This window comes from Zootermopsis nevadensis, unplaced genomic scaffold, assembly GCF_977971745.1.
Source record: "Zootermopsis nevadensis isolate Lab colony 2312 unplaced genomic scaffold, Znev_1.0 Znev_ptg000029l, whole genome shotgun sequence".
NCBI lineage: Eukaryota > Metazoa > Arthropoda > Insecta > Blattodea > Termopsidae > Zootermopsis > Zootermopsis nevadensis.
The window spans coordinates 13,554,885-13,570,275 of record NW_028259161.1 but is presented as its reverse complement, the minus strand read 5'-3'; the positions used below and the strand labels follow the sequence as shown (position 1 = coordinate 13,570,275).

General features: G+C 37.1%; 2 protein-coding genes across 10 annotated transcripts in view; one reads left to right on the top strand and one right to left on the bottom strand.

The window, feature by feature from the left end:
- The window catches only part of LOC110840273 (activating signal cointegrator 1 complex subunit 3), a 143,157-nt gene that overhangs the window by 21,299 nt on the left and 106,467 nt on the right, over positions 1-15,391 (bottom strand). For 4 of the 9 annotated variants that reach the window (XM_022085183.2, XM_022085179.2, XM_087357907.1 and 1 more), the window contains 2 exons: positions 13,995-14,280; positions 11,457-12,525 (listed from right to left, as the gene is read on the bottom strand). In XM_022085183.2, coding sequence (XP_021940875.2) covers positions 12,407-12,525; positions 13,995-14,280 — 405 coding nt within the window. In that variant the 3' untranslated portion in view covers positions 11,457-12,406. Of the gene's footprint in view, positions 1-5,301; positions 5,791-10,040; positions 10,606-11,456; positions 12,526-13,994; positions 14,281-15,391 lie in introns of those variants that run through there. The other 5 variants (XR_015537598.1, XM_087357906.1, XM_022085181.2 and 2 more) reach the window with 4 other exon arrangements.
- On the top strand, positions 1,673-10,438 carry LOC110840281 (uncharacterized). Its single transcript, XM_022085198.2, has 5 exons — positions 1,673-1,917; positions 3,860-3,968; positions 4,662-4,747; positions 5,610-5,769; positions 9,862-10,438. Exons 1-5 carry the CDS (start codon positions 1,786-1,788, stop codon positions 9,960-9,962), a joined length of 588 nt encoding a protein of 195 aa, XP_021940890.1. The 5' UTR covers positions 1,673-1,785; the 3' UTR covers positions 9,963-10,438.

The window sequence follows — 15,391 nt, the reverse complement described above, 5'->3', positions numbered from 1 at the left end:
AACATAAAAATATCGAATAAAACAAAAGATATGGCTGTCGAAGGTAAAAATATAAGAAGTGTGAAAATTGTGATAAAAAAGACAGGACGAAATGGAGATCACATTGACAAGTTATAATAAAATAAGTGTAATAATAAAGAGGAATTTCGGAAGACATATGAGAAAAGACATCTTACTGAGATTACTCACAAGCTAGTATCGTAAGCAAAGAACAACTTTGTGATGACAATTGGAAGCGCTAGAGATACAAACGTGGGTATATGTGTAACAAGGAGGATAGTTACATATGTGATTGAAAGTGTTATATTTCATTAGCACATAACACGCTATTAATACTCACGATTTTATCCGCTGTTCCATTAGACTTCTGAATATAACTAAATTATTTCTGTTTCAGATTTATTTATTGCACCTACATTTAGCAAAAACGGCATACTAAGAACTGATGTTTTTATGATTGCTTGTATCACCATCTTGAAATTCGACCGGCATCAATGACAGCTATCGTCAAACTAATTCAAACACCCTGCAGTGTTATGGTTGGAATCGACAACGTTTACAGCGCAGCCAACCAAGGACTGGATTTTGGGCCCATTAACGGCCAGGCCAATTAAAATTGTGTCTCAACCCGTCGCGACAACAACGTTCTTGAGAAGTCTCAAGCAGTGATGTTACTATCCCAAGATTAGATATGAGATAATCCTTATAGAGGACAATAAACTAATGCAGAGATAAAATTCACTTAACAGATTGTAAAAGTGTACAAGATCTGGTTTCAAACGAACAGAATTCGGCTTGAGATACGTTTCTTTACGATTATGGCAAGGAATTTCCAACGAGATTCTTTCTCTTCGCTGCTAATATTATATAATGATACTGATTTTGACTTTTTTTTAACCGTTTGAAGCTTGAAGAACCTCTAAATAATATTTAAAACAGCAGCCTGTACCTCAAAGAAAACAGAACATGTTTTCATGTCAAAGATCAGACGCTTAAAGGATTTTAAGGGAAGAATCTCTGTCTATTCTGAGTATTATACGAAACCCACGAACAAACAGCAGAGTTACTGTTTATTAAAGCAGTTATCATTGGACGTTTTTCAAATCTTATTGTTCATAATAATCATGTGATTATTTATCTAAAGCTGACAGCAGGATTACATAAGCTCAAAGAACAAAGCAGATAGTAACATACATCCTTGACGTATTTGTAAGTTATGCTAATAATCGCTATTGTACATTTTTCATGCAATTTGTAGGCGATTTAAGATTTGGGGCTCAAACATGCTCTGAGTTCTCTTGCCGTAACATTTTTGAAAGTTGGAGTTCTTATGTCAGAATTGACACAGCGCCTGCCTTGAATTTTGATTTCTGATTTTTTCCAGTAAATGTTTTTTTAATAACGAGTATGCGCTCTGAAATGACTTCGCCGCTTGTGTAATTATATTCGACTGAAACCTAATAATTCATACGACATATTAACGCAGTTCTTCCAGTTTTAAAGAGATTACTTTGAACTCAATAAGAAAAAGTATGATACAGAAGCAATTATATAGGTGTTTTAGTTTTACTCTGAGTAATACTTGGTCTAAATTGGCAACATTGGTAATCAATACTTTCTAATCTTATCTGAAATTAATATAAAACTTCAAGTCATCCTCGAAAAACAAAGGCGTCAATCTGCCATTGAGTAGGCCAGTACTTTGTCAACTTTTCTCATGAAAACATTTAATTATAGTAGATTCTCCACAGAAGGTATTTGCAGCTCTTTCTAAAAAATTACAAGATGACGAATGGGACCAACAATTTGTCCTGGTATCAAAAGCCAGTCAAGGCAGAGACATACAGAGTCAATGAATTTTGCTGCTGTCTCGGAAGTCTGAAGAGTGGAGCTTTAATCATCGGCGTGATATTCACGGTAATGTATAAGTTTAGTGTCCAAAAATTTCACAATAGAAGCAAAAAGTAAATGTAAGCCTTTCCTGCTAGTGAATCAACCGAAACAATGAAGCAGATTTTATTAGGTCTGCCACATTCCAGCCTAAGTGATTCGTACTAATCTACTGATTTTATTATACAGGAGAATTGAATAAAAATTTCCTTGGATATTATCCATCGTCTAGTAAATATAAAACGTAAAGCGACGTTTCGGAGATGGGACTCTACCTCCGTCTTCAGGTTCCTACATAGTTGGGCCCACTAGATAGAGCTAATCCCTATCTCCGGACAAAGTAAAAAAGTGAAAGTCCCGGAATAAAAAGACATCATCACACCATCTCCGAAACGTCGTTTTACGTTTTATATTTACTAGACGATGGATAATATCCAAGGAAATTTTTATTCAATTGACTCTTCACCATCGTCAAGAAGTTTTAGATTTGTTACTATACAGGTTTTCCACTTAAAAACGCAATCCTGAACGTCTTTATTACAATCGTACAAGATTCAACTTTCACTGCTGTCATAAGGGGTTTATTATAACTTACGAAACAAATACAGTACTTTCTCTGATATGGAAGTACTTATAGGCTGTAAATTATACAAAGTGTTCAATTTAAAACACATCTCAACTACTACACATCAACTAATGGAAATATTAAATTATTGCAGTCGAATCCCAATGTTACAGATGAAGCAATGCTTGAAATCGGCACGGCCGTAATTTAAGCTGTTTTATCGATAAACTTGTTACACACAATCACTTGTACATAGCGAAATTTTACTAGTCGACGTATTCTCTTATTCGATAATTTCTTCTCAGAACACGCGTTGCTGCACAACATTCCAGAAGACATTTGTCTTCACATCAAAATCCTATTTTCTTTATATAACGCCCGTAATTTAAATGTGCATGATAATTTCTGATAAAATCACTGTTTTTTACACATAAATTATACGTTAATTATGTTTGGTATAAAGTAAACTTTACAAAAATTAATCGAGAGTCGTGGTCGGTTAACAATCCTGCTTCGTATTCGGGAGGTCCCGGGTTTAAATCTCGGTCCAGAGACCACTTATCCTGACTAGGTTTTTCGTGGTTTTCCTCAGTAGCTCAAGGTAAATACCGGGATATTACCTTCAATTAGGCCGCTATCATCCTCTCATTCGACACCTGAACTATTGATAAAGTGTCGTTAAATTAACTGTACACAAATAAATTTACAAATGTTAAGGAAAAAGTATGGTATGAAAGACTCACTTAAATGCAAAGGCTTTAAAAGAACGTATAGAATTTTGACATTACAGGGAGGATAGTCGTTTTGAGAGCTAAGAATTTCCCATCAGTTTATGGAACCCAAAGGTTCACTATCGTCTTCAAAGCCCATGACTAGATCCTACGCTGTACACATCCTCACATTTCGTTTCCTTCTTATTCTTCCTGATAAAATCCCTTTTCTTCAACTTTCCGACACGACTGTGAATATATTTCACGGCTCCCCGACGCGTGCTACATGTCTCGCCCATCTTATTATCCGTGATACGTTGGTCATAATATTACGAAGTTTCCTACATTCACCTGTTATTTATTCTTATTTGCACCCAAATGTGCAACCTTACCTAAGACTGAAACAAATGATTACACCAACACAAAACAACAGACGTACTTTTAACTCTCATTATGTAACTATAGCACACAGCATCATTATTCCATCAGAATATAACATTTTTCAAAAAAAAATTGTGACTGTTTCGCATTTAAAACTTTCGATATCTGAAACGACTTGATAATTTTTTGTACGAAGTGTTTTAAGTTTTATTTACCTGTGCATATTTTATAATTTTAAGCTAGCGTTCTCGCAGCAGACACATTAAATTTGTTACAAACGTAAGAACAGTAGTCGAGCGTCTCACTTTTGCAGATTCTGTCTCTCCTAGCAGTGTCGGTGAGTTTTTCGTATCGTCCAAGCCTGGAAGAGAGTACGTCTGAAGCCACGCATGGCCAATACGGCTATGAACTCGGAATATACGGTAAGTTAGATACGTAGTTCTATGCTAGAGTTCTTAACCATCTAAATATAATGCTACTGTTTCAGTTACCAAGTGACTATATTTTGGCCAGATTTGATTTCGTTCCCTGACTAATATTTTCATGTTACTGGACACCCAAATGTCCTAGTGATTTTGATATAAACGTAACATTAAATGCGTCAAAGTTTAAATCCTAACCGCTGTTATAAATACTATAAGATATTGTGTACCTGAATAAAACCATAAAAACCCTCAATTATAATGGCCAGTGCACCGTTCGAGACTCGAACAACGAACTTCTCCGAAGGTTATCAGGCTCGTTATTGATACTCATACGCGCTCTTGTCTGATAATGACATGAATTAATTATAACATATCATGCCAGTTTGTTCATGTAATATTTCGATTGACGTTACCCTTGGAATAATAATTCTCAGTACCTTGTTCTGAAAATCTTGGAGCTTACCGAGGTGCGTTTTGGCCGCGTACGTTATTATTGGACGTATGAGGGTTTTATAGATAATAAAAAGCACCAAGATATGATTTTATGGCTTTCATAAACCAAGTCAAGTGTTTCGGCTGGATAGTTCGACATGGAAAGGATATATAATTTTACAGAAACATAAAGCTATGGATTATTTGAAGCCGAGTACGCCATGTGTTTCACACGCTTACTAATTTGTGATGTTGCAGGGATACACACGCTCATAACGATCGCAAAGGCGTCTTCCATTTTGTGGCTGATCGTCAACCTGGCATTACTCTATGGTACCATAAATGTGAGTTGTTTCGTTAGAGTATACGTAATGTCCATCAGAGCAGAGAACTGACTCGACCTTGGAGTCGTGCTGAACGCTGTCCTAAAATCATTGCCCCTTAAAAAATGTTCTCACTGTTGGAAAGATCTGAATGATATCTGATACCATGGATGTGTTACCTGACGAAGATACTAATTCTGTATAAACTATGTAACACTAAAAATAGAAGTATAACACGAAATATAAGAAAGTTAGAAAGCCAAAGGAGAACTCATTATCAGCCGATGTTTTTACACCGCGTATTAGAACGGCCGTGTGGCTGCGCACATCGGCACTTCATTTCAAGGTCGATTCTGCGTTAATTCTGTTCAAACAGTAATGTAATCCAAATAAGTGAAAGACTTTTTAAATGACTCACAGTTGACCTTCATACATTCACGAAAGGAAATCATGGCTTTATTTAAACAAGTGATTTGTTTACTTAAAATTAACTAGGGAAGGCGACTGTGGCTAGTTTACTGTATTTTTCAAATGTTTGTATGAAATATAGTAATAAAAATCTTTAACATACTTGATACTCTTAAAATTCATGTTATTTATTTTGGCGACATGTTGCGGTATGATTATACCATCTTTTCTTTAGTACGCAAACTGCAGGCTAAGACAGAATTAAAATTGTATTGAGGTTAAAATTAAAAATTACCATTTTCGTTAAAAGTAACGTAAACTTTAAATGGAGTAGGATGGGACCACTGTTCCAACGGAAATAGACTTTGAGATATAATTGTGGGCTTTATTCTTGTAATGTTAGACCTTCTACTTGCGAACCGGTAAGGCATCAGTGCGTGGTAGGTGTCATTTTGCGTAATATGTCTGTCTACAGGAGCAAGTCGAGTTTGTAACCCCATGGGTTGTCTGGCATCTTGTACTGCTGTTCCTTCAAGTGATTATCGCTGCTTGGTGCGGTGACATTATCACCAGTACTATAAGTGCCTACGCTCTTGAGCTAGGTACTTTGATTTTAACCGCCGTACTTAGCGAAGGTGAGTAACATTCGAAGTGATCTGTAAGTAAGTATCGCTTAAGTTAATATCTTACTCAGCACGTGGGGTGAACACAAATGATCTTTGAGATTCAAATATGTAACAACAAATAAATGACACACCTGAGATTTTTTTTGCCGCACGCTAGAATTTGAATAGAGAAGTAAAATATATGATTACAGTATACTTATTTTAAGTAATGTCATTCATTGTACAAACATATAAAATTATCGTAAAACAGAAACATGACGAAGTTTAATTACTAAACAATATTCAATTACGAATAACAATGTAATATTTATTTTATTTAATATAATCATTCTTTCATTCAAAACTTCGCAAAAGCTCGCGGCACACTGGTTGAGAACCAATGGTCTAGAAATAAAAGCAGAGGAACTAAGAAAACATTCACGTCACGTCCTTCGAAGATGTATTAAAATGGAGTTTAATTCAGCATTTTGGATTAAACACATATTAATTAAAGACTCTGTTTAAATTTAAGAGTTTACATGGCATCAAACTTTATATTGATATTATATATTAAAATACCATGTACAGTAGGGCACCACTTATACGGCGGGTTAGGGACCAGACCCCCGCCATAAAGCGAAAATCGCCGTAAAGCGGATCTTTGCCTTTTTTCACTTGCAAATGCAAATCAAAGCCTAATAAGATGTTTACACTATCATATAGTAAGTGCACAATAGCGCTAGGCCTAAGAAAATGATATGAAAGTAAAATGAATATCAGTAGTACACACATTGTGGCTCGTTTGATCTTCAATCCACACAACTAAAAGTTTTTCCATGTCGGCAATAAGGCTATCTCTTTTTCTTATGACTTTAGAGTTCATTCGTGTGGCACTTTTAATTTCATTTAACACTTTCTCCTTAGCGTTCACGATGGCACTAACAGTTTGGCGAGCTAGGCTTAGCTTACGTCCTATCTCGGCCAGACATGCCTTGTTCACGAAGTTTAATCATCTCTAACTTGGTATTTAAAGTAAGAGGCTTGCGACTCCTCTTTTTATCGCTACTACCCTTTGACTGTTGCAATAGTGAAGTGTAATCAAAGTGCAAGCGTGTAGTGACAGATTGATGTATATCAAGTTGAATGCAGAACCAGTGGATATTCTGATAATGCAGGTGTACATGCCAACATCGGATCATGACAATGAAGAAGTGGAAATAATATATGAGAAGATAGAAGAAATCATCAGGACAGAAGGAAGAGGGAAAGTGGAAACCATAATAATGGGAGACTGGAACAGTGTCGTGGGGAAAGGAGCAGAAAACAACATTGTCGGCCCTCATGGACTGGGAATAAGGAATAGGAGAGGGGACATGATGGTTGACTTCTGCCGAAGAAATGGACTGGTAATCACCAACACCTGGTTCAAGAAGCATCACAGGAGATTGTATACATGGAAAAGCCCAGGAGACAGGAGCAGATACCAGATAAACTATATCTTAGTGAAGCAACGATTTAGGAATAGCGTAAAGGATGTGACAACAGTGCCATCAGCGGACATCGACTCAGATCATAATATGTTAGTTGCAAACGTCAGCACCAGAATGAAGAAAATCAGGAGTAGGGGGGTGAGGAAGAAGAGATGGGACCTGGAGAACCTGAAGAGCGCGCGAGATGAAGTAAGAGCAGAATTGGAAGGAAAATTAAGTGAAAGTGAAGGCGAAAGCGTTGAAGAGGAATGGACAAATGTCAAGAAGTGCCTAACAGTGGCATTAGAAGAAAAGGTTGGTAGGATGAAGAGGATACCAAGGAAGGCATGGATTACACAGGCTATGCTCGATAAGATGGATGAGAGGAGGAGATGGAAGAATATCAACAGTGAAGAGGGAAGACAGAAATATCGAAGACTGAACAACGAACTGAGAAGAGAAACAGACAAGGCGAGAGAAGATTACATCAACGAAGTATTTGATGAGATAATGACACTCCAGAGAATTGGAAGATACGATTTGATGTATGCAAAGGCGAAAGAACTAGGATGGAAAGAGAACAAAGGAATTCGAACACAGGAAATAGAAGACCCATCAGGAAAGATAGTCAGTGACCAGAATGAAGTTAAAGCTGTGTGGGAAAATTATATTGAAGAGCTCTATGACAAGGCCAATCGACTGGATGAGAAGGAGATGGAATTGGAGCCAGAAGAAGAAGTATAAGAGGACGACAAAGGTCCAGAGATACTGAAGAGCGAGGTAGAGAGGGCCATAAAGGATATGAGAAGAAGAAAAGCTATGGGAGATGATGAAATCCCATCAGACTTATTGAAAGAACTTGGAGAGAAAGGAGTGAAGGTTCTTACTAGACTCGCTAACAAGATATACACCTCCGGTGAGTGGCCCAAGGACTTTCTGGAAGTAACAATGATTCCATTACAGAAGAAAAAGAATTCCAAGAAGTGCGGCGACTACAGGACCATCAGCCTAATCTCACATGCGGCGAAGATAATGACTAGAATACTGACTAAAAGACTAGAAAAGAAGATAGAGGAAGTGATGGGAGACGACCAATTTGGATTCAGGAGAGGAAGAGGAACCAGAGATGCCATCGGAGTTATGAGAATAATTTCAGAGAGAGTTCTCGATGTCAAGGAAGAAGTATGTGCCTGCTTCATCGACTGGAAGAAGGTTTTCGATCGAGTAAAATGGAAAAAAATAATGAGGATCCTACAGAGAATTGGAATTGATTGGAGAGATAGAAGACTAATCAAAAACCTGTACATGCAGCAAAAAGTCAAAGTGAGACTGGACTCAGGAGACACCAACAGCGTTGAGATAGGTAGAGGTGTAAGACAGGGATGCTGCTTATCACCAATTCTTTTTAACCTGTACGGGGAATGGCTTGCCAAGGAAGCTCTGGAGGGAACAGGAGACTTCAAAATTGGAGGAAGAGTGATAAAGACTGTAAAGTATGCAGACGACTTAGTAGTATTGGCGAAGGAAGAGGAGGAATTACAGAACATGATGGACAAGTTAGTGGAAACAGGTAGAGAGTATGGAATGGAAATCAACATTGAAAAATCAAAGGTAATGAGGATAGCACCGAGAGCAGAACCATTGAACGTTGTAATTGGAAACCAACAGATGGAGAATGTGGAGCATTTCAAGTACTTGGGAAGCATAGTCACGACGGACGCCCTATGCACCAAGGAAGTAAAAGCAAGGATAGCCATGGCCAAGGCAGCTTTCGTCAAGAAGAGGATACTTCTCACTAGGAAGTTGGGCTTGGAGATGAAGAAGAAACTAGTGAAGTGTTACGTATGGAGTGTCGCGCTGTATGGAGCAGAGACTTGGACACTCATGAAGAAGGAACAGAAATACCTGGAGAGTTTTGAAATGTGGTGTTGGAGAAGAATAGAGAAGATCAGGTGGACGGATCGAGTGACCAACGAAGAAGTATTGAGGAGAGTCAACGAGCAAAGAAACATTCTGCAGGCGATTACACGAAGGAAAGCTAACTGGCTGGGACATATTATGAGAAGGAATGCATTACTGAGTGATATCACCGAAGGCCAGGTTGAAGGAAAGAGAGGACTAGGAAGAAGATTGATACAGCTAACCGACGACCTTAAACAAGGAAAGAAGATGACGTTCCAGGAATTAAAGCGAGAAGCCGAGAATAGGGACAACTGGAGAGCTCTTTTTGGGCAGAGCAATGGACCTGTCGTAAGACAGAACACTTAATAATAATAATAACCCTTTGACGCCATTGTAATTACACTGTATTAACACAAGCTGTAAACAGATTGAATCAGCGACGAGAAAATGGCGCCGGACGCACTTCTCTGACTCAGCTGTTGAGCGCCGTATTAGCGAATCGCCGTAAAGCGGAGCGCCGAAAAGCGGGGCCTTACTGTATCATGTAATATTTTAAAATAAGTATATTTAAACCTGTAATCAAAATTATTTTAAAATTTGCTGCTTGCATGTAAGCGACATGAGAAAAAATCCCACCTGAAAATTTGGCCAGATTCTAAGCGTGACCAATTACTGATATGATTAAGTCATTACTAACATTGCGAAAGACATGTTCTAGCATTTACTTTCCAGGGTTTTATTTTTGTTATAGTGCTCCTGATTTACTTCTTCATTGTGGTGAACAGTTTTCGTCAAAATCTCAAAACGGAGGCAACAGAATATACACGATTAAAGTCAACAACTTCCTTGTAGAGCTCAGACATTACCAGAATAATCAATTCTTCTGTCCGGATCTGGTGTAAAATAATGGATAAATATCAACTGTCAACCTCTGCTTACTGCGTCAGTGTTATTGAACTCCGTGTGAAGAGTAAGACGCTAGAGACATCTTCCTCTAGACGTTTCAACTATATGTCATTTAACAAACAAATATGGCTAAAATATATGCATTTCTCTGAAGGAATCATCATACACTACCCAGTTTTATGAAGATCAAAGTCATTTATAATGACTAAAAAATGTTTCCAATTGTCTATATGTGTACTGATAATGTAGCAGACGAGACTGAGGGACGAAATTTGAGCTCTGCATTGGCATGCTCAAATCCCAATCACTAGAACACTCGTATGTTAGTTTTCACAGTGTTAAAAAAATTCCAGTAATTACATTATGCCATTCTGAAAGTTGTAATTCACTGTCTTAATTAAATAAATTATCGTATCCTCATACTGAGCTTTGTTTAATGCATATTTGACCGTTTCAGGAGTCCGAAGATGGCCGTCTTCTGGGTTGTTCCGTCGTGTAGTCTGGTACAAGTTAACCAACGTTTCAGAGGTCCTTGCTGCCTCCATCATCAGGGCGATGAGGAGGGAGATTTCTGCCAGACTACACTGCGCTAAAACCCAACAGACAGCCATATTTGAACCCACTGCAGTGAGAGCCTCAAATCTTACTGTTCTAGGAGAAATTTTCTCCCACTAACACATTTCAAATTGTTTTTAATTTTAATACCACTTCATTCCGACGGCTGGAATAGATCCTGGAACATACTAAGTACTAGAGAAGTAGCCTACCATGTGATATTTATCCTACAACTGTATTAAAACAGACTGCTGATAACAATCTGTCAGAATAATGGCAATTGACAGAAAGGCTGGGAGCAAAGCGGACTCCCAGAAAGTTATACGAAATATACCTCAGGCAGAGACATGTCCAGTACAATATTTGTATAACTTGTCTACCTGCTTGTGTTTGTGGCTGTAATCAGCTTGGCTGACTGGCTACATACTTGGGTACGACGAGTTTCACTGCGGAGACACGGGGGCGAGCACACGGAGTAAGTTATGTGAATAATGGGTATTTTGGATTATACAGCGAAGTTGTGGCATTTTTAAAAACAAGAATCATGTAATTAATGTCTCTTGTCAAGCAAAATGACGTAGCAATAATTTACAAATGGTTTAAATCTCGAATGTTAACGACTGTCTTGACAGATGAATTGCTTCTTCACGGTATTTTTGTTAAATATCGGAATCGAACCCTCCTTCCTAGTTTTTACTTTCCCACTGTTCATGATCATATATATAATATAGTGAACAATTAATTAGAAAGGATGTGGAAGGAACTGGTCATGCTCTAATTTCAGGCACTACCATGGAATTTGCCTTGGAGAGCCTCCGAAAAAAACACGAAAACCTCAATCACAAGTGATAACCACTTACTGATATGATTCATCACTTAAAATACTTCTCTAAATCAAAACTATATTTATTACGAAATTATTACAATTTGTGTTACAAACGGCTTACTACTTATATTTAAAGAAAAATGACTTACAAATTGTTGTAACAACTATTTAATTACATTTAAACTTTTGTTTTGTAATAAGGTTATATTTTTCTTAAAGCAAATGAAAATGTCTTGAGACAGTACCTTGACTAACTCACAGTTTTATTTATACCAGCTTCCTAGTCTGAAGTATAATATTTTACAAACAACCAAAAAATCACAAAGTAATTTTACGAATGCCATTACAGATTATTTCAAAGATGGCTCTTTCAGAACATTGACAAAAGACAAAATCACTATTTATATAAGGTTGTGTTCAAAAACAGTTTAGTATGTCACTTATAAAGGCAGACACAGCTTCACTCAAAATTGTTTGAAAAAAAATGTTTCTGGAATGTATCGAGACTAGACGAATGAAACAACATAATGGGCCAACTCCAGAAACTTCATTTATGTACAAGATCCCCAACATAAAAAATTAGCTATTTTTGAAAATGTGTTTATCACTTAACATAACCTTAACCCACTGCTCAGGACTCGCCACCATTTAAACATGTGCGCAAACACAGGCAAGATGTAATTTATATAAGTTTTCAAGGGTTAAGCAATCATTCTACACAAAATGTCAGGATGAATACAAGAAAGTATTTATATATTGCTCAAATACTGATAAATCAACAATATGTCATCTTATTCATCATTTACGTGAGCCATGAAACATCAATGATTAAAAACAGACCCACAATAAGTGCTTCAAAGGAAGTCACTTTCAACACCTAAAGATAGCAATATTTTAATGAAGTTGCACAACTTTTTAATTGCCCTGTAAAACTCAGTATGGAGAACTGAAATAATCATCTATTTCACATACCTATTTTGAAGAAAACTTTCGGAGTTGGCAGTGAAGATTATTTTGTATGTGCACCTTTAGACCTTCGTGGTACAGCGACGTTAAAACGCAAGTCAAACTGCTGATCCAGTCCAATGTGAACGTTTGACATTAGATATAAGGTGTAGGTCACTTCACCTGCAACCACGCCGAACAAACATCAGACTGATGAAACGGGATTCAACATTTACAATCACTTACCCTAAAAATCAACTATGAGACAGAAGAAATGTCTTAACTATACTTGCCTGTTCTTCGGCAGGTATTAACTAAAAAAAATTACCTTTGAAAGTTGTATAATTTTTAATGATTTCTTACTACGCAAAACTTCCGTCAGATGGAGGTATGACAGGCTCATCTAAACAATGTTTAAGAATTCAGTCTGTACCATAAACGAAAAATAACTCGACTCCATTACAAAGACAGACTATTTAAGGAAATGTCCCTGTTTACAGTGAGAATTATACTAAAACTATAAATAAAACAGCAGCATTACTGACCGTCAAAGCAGCTGATACACTGGCTTGAAAAGGTTAGTATTTAATGATGGAAAAGCAATGACGCATGTACCTTAGTTCAAAAGTGACAACCTTAAGATAGCGTATGAAATTATGTATACAAACAGATTAATAAACTGTAAAATTATTAGTTTATAATTCCCATTCAGCTCTGAACACAGAATTAAGTTTCTTAAGTAAAGCAGGAATCATAAACTGATTACTAAGCTGTGGCAAGAGACGAGATGGTCATGTGGTCTGGGGTCCTGTTTGCTTAGAAACTCGAATCATGGGTTCAAATCCCACTCTAGACATCGATGTTTGTCTGCATCTGTGTGTGTTGTGCTGTCATGATCATTCATCCAATAAGTCCTACCAATGTCTAAATAGATTAAGAAACCTCCCACATGCGTGGAGGCCAAGGTCCTTCAAGCTCTGTAGAGCCACAGATGATGATGATGATGATGATGATAGTAATAATAATAATAATTATGTTGTTCCTAGAAGAAAATGAGGAAAAATATAAAATGTTCTTTCAATGTTACCACACACAGAAAAGATCCAAGTGTGTGTCATAAGCTATATCATGATTTAGTGATCGTGTTTAGCCACAAAGTCCATTTGTTGTTTGCTTATGGGACTCGTATACTGTCACGCAGGGAGGGAAACTGCTGAGTATTCCCAGCCAGCCCTCAATCAAAGCCTTGGACAGACAGAATATTGAAGGCAGCGGAGGACAGGACCAAATGAAAGAGGAGAATTGAGGAGGCCATGGACCGAATACGGACCAGAGAGCCAAACAAGAAGAAGAAGATTCCCAGCCAGCATACCAATGAAATATACATGGCTGCTGATAACATAGTTGATGGGGACCATGACTGGTCATGGTGCTAAAGCCATCTGATAATTCTGTTCTGACTACAGTTCCACGTGAACTTTGTTTCGCAGATCACACCCCTGCAGCCGATGACCTTCTGTATATCACATGTTAAGTCCAGAAACTAAACCACCAACATTGTAAAGAACTAAAAATATTTTAACTGAAGATAAACAAGAGATGCAAACAATATATCTGCAAATGCTACAAGATAAAATAAGGACTTTGTTCACCTGTCACATCTGGAGATTCAAATGTGAGGAACACTTTATGGGTACCAGTGTTCACTGTCTTCATAGCCTGTAGTTCCTGTCCAAGCCCCAGAAAGATTCTCCACGAACCTCTGCCGCAAACTTCCTTTAGTTCCACAGACAAAGTATACTCTCTCTGAGGGGTTAACTGGACCATGTTTCCTCCGTTTATCTTCTCATACATTTCTTTAAGCTTCCAACACCTATTATCATTATGCACTGTCACCTTAACGTTTACTATTGGAAGATTACACAATGCCTTGTGAATCTAAAATTAAACAAATTATTTGCAACATAAAGTATTTATTCCACACAAAATTGTTTCCACATAAAATTAATACTGTGTTGCTGATATTTTCTACATATACATGTATGTTAACAATTTGGGAAGCAAAATAGTTTTAGTTGTCAATATGACTGAACTGACAAACCGACTGAAAATACAGGTAGCCCTCTATTTGCGCCAATTTTGAAACCAGCAAGTCAAAAAGTGAAAAAAATATATTTTACTATTATTTATTACGTTTTACAATGTATCTCGTACTAATTCTTATACTAAATCGTAATTCTTACATCGCTGATTTTGAATAAAAATTATAAATACAGTCATCTCTGCAATTATGTAGATTGATGAATTGGTAAAAGCTGTGTGGCAAGTTACAACACTGGTGAGCTGGCAAGTGATTACATGATTTAGCAATTTTGGTGTCAAACATTCACTTGGATTAGATTTGTTCTCTGGTTGCAGTGTTTTAACCGACAGTTCTATTTATCACAAAACGAGAAGAAAAGAAATTTGCTACAAAATTTCAATAACATTTTTTGGAAGAACATGACCTTGTGGAAAGAAAATTATAGTGATGGGTGAAAACACCCGGGTCTTCCACTCTGACCCAAGGACAAAACACCAATGTCCAATGAAGACTAAAGAAACAGCCTGGGGAGTTTATCAAAATCAAGGCACAAAGACATGCTGATCATAAATGTATTAGGTACAAAGAACAATCAAACGAGCATTTCCAAGTTTTAAAATCTTTGCTGCAGCATGACCAAATATTTGGTCCAAAAAGTTAATTTTAAATCAGGATAATGTCTTTTAACACAACACTTTTGACCACAAACCAGGCAGCAATGTTGGAACATCCACCATAGCCTAATCAATTTATACCACGTAACATTTTCATGTTCCTGAAAAAAAAAACACATTTGAAGGACAGCATTCAGAGTAATATGAAAGTAATGAATGCGCTTCAGTCACACGATTCTGTTCAAGTCAGAAGGCGAGTGCTACGAAGATAACCACGCTCAGTAAAGGTTAATGGCCACATATATTTTTACAGAATTAGTTCAGATATTTAATTGACAGAACTCATGCAGAT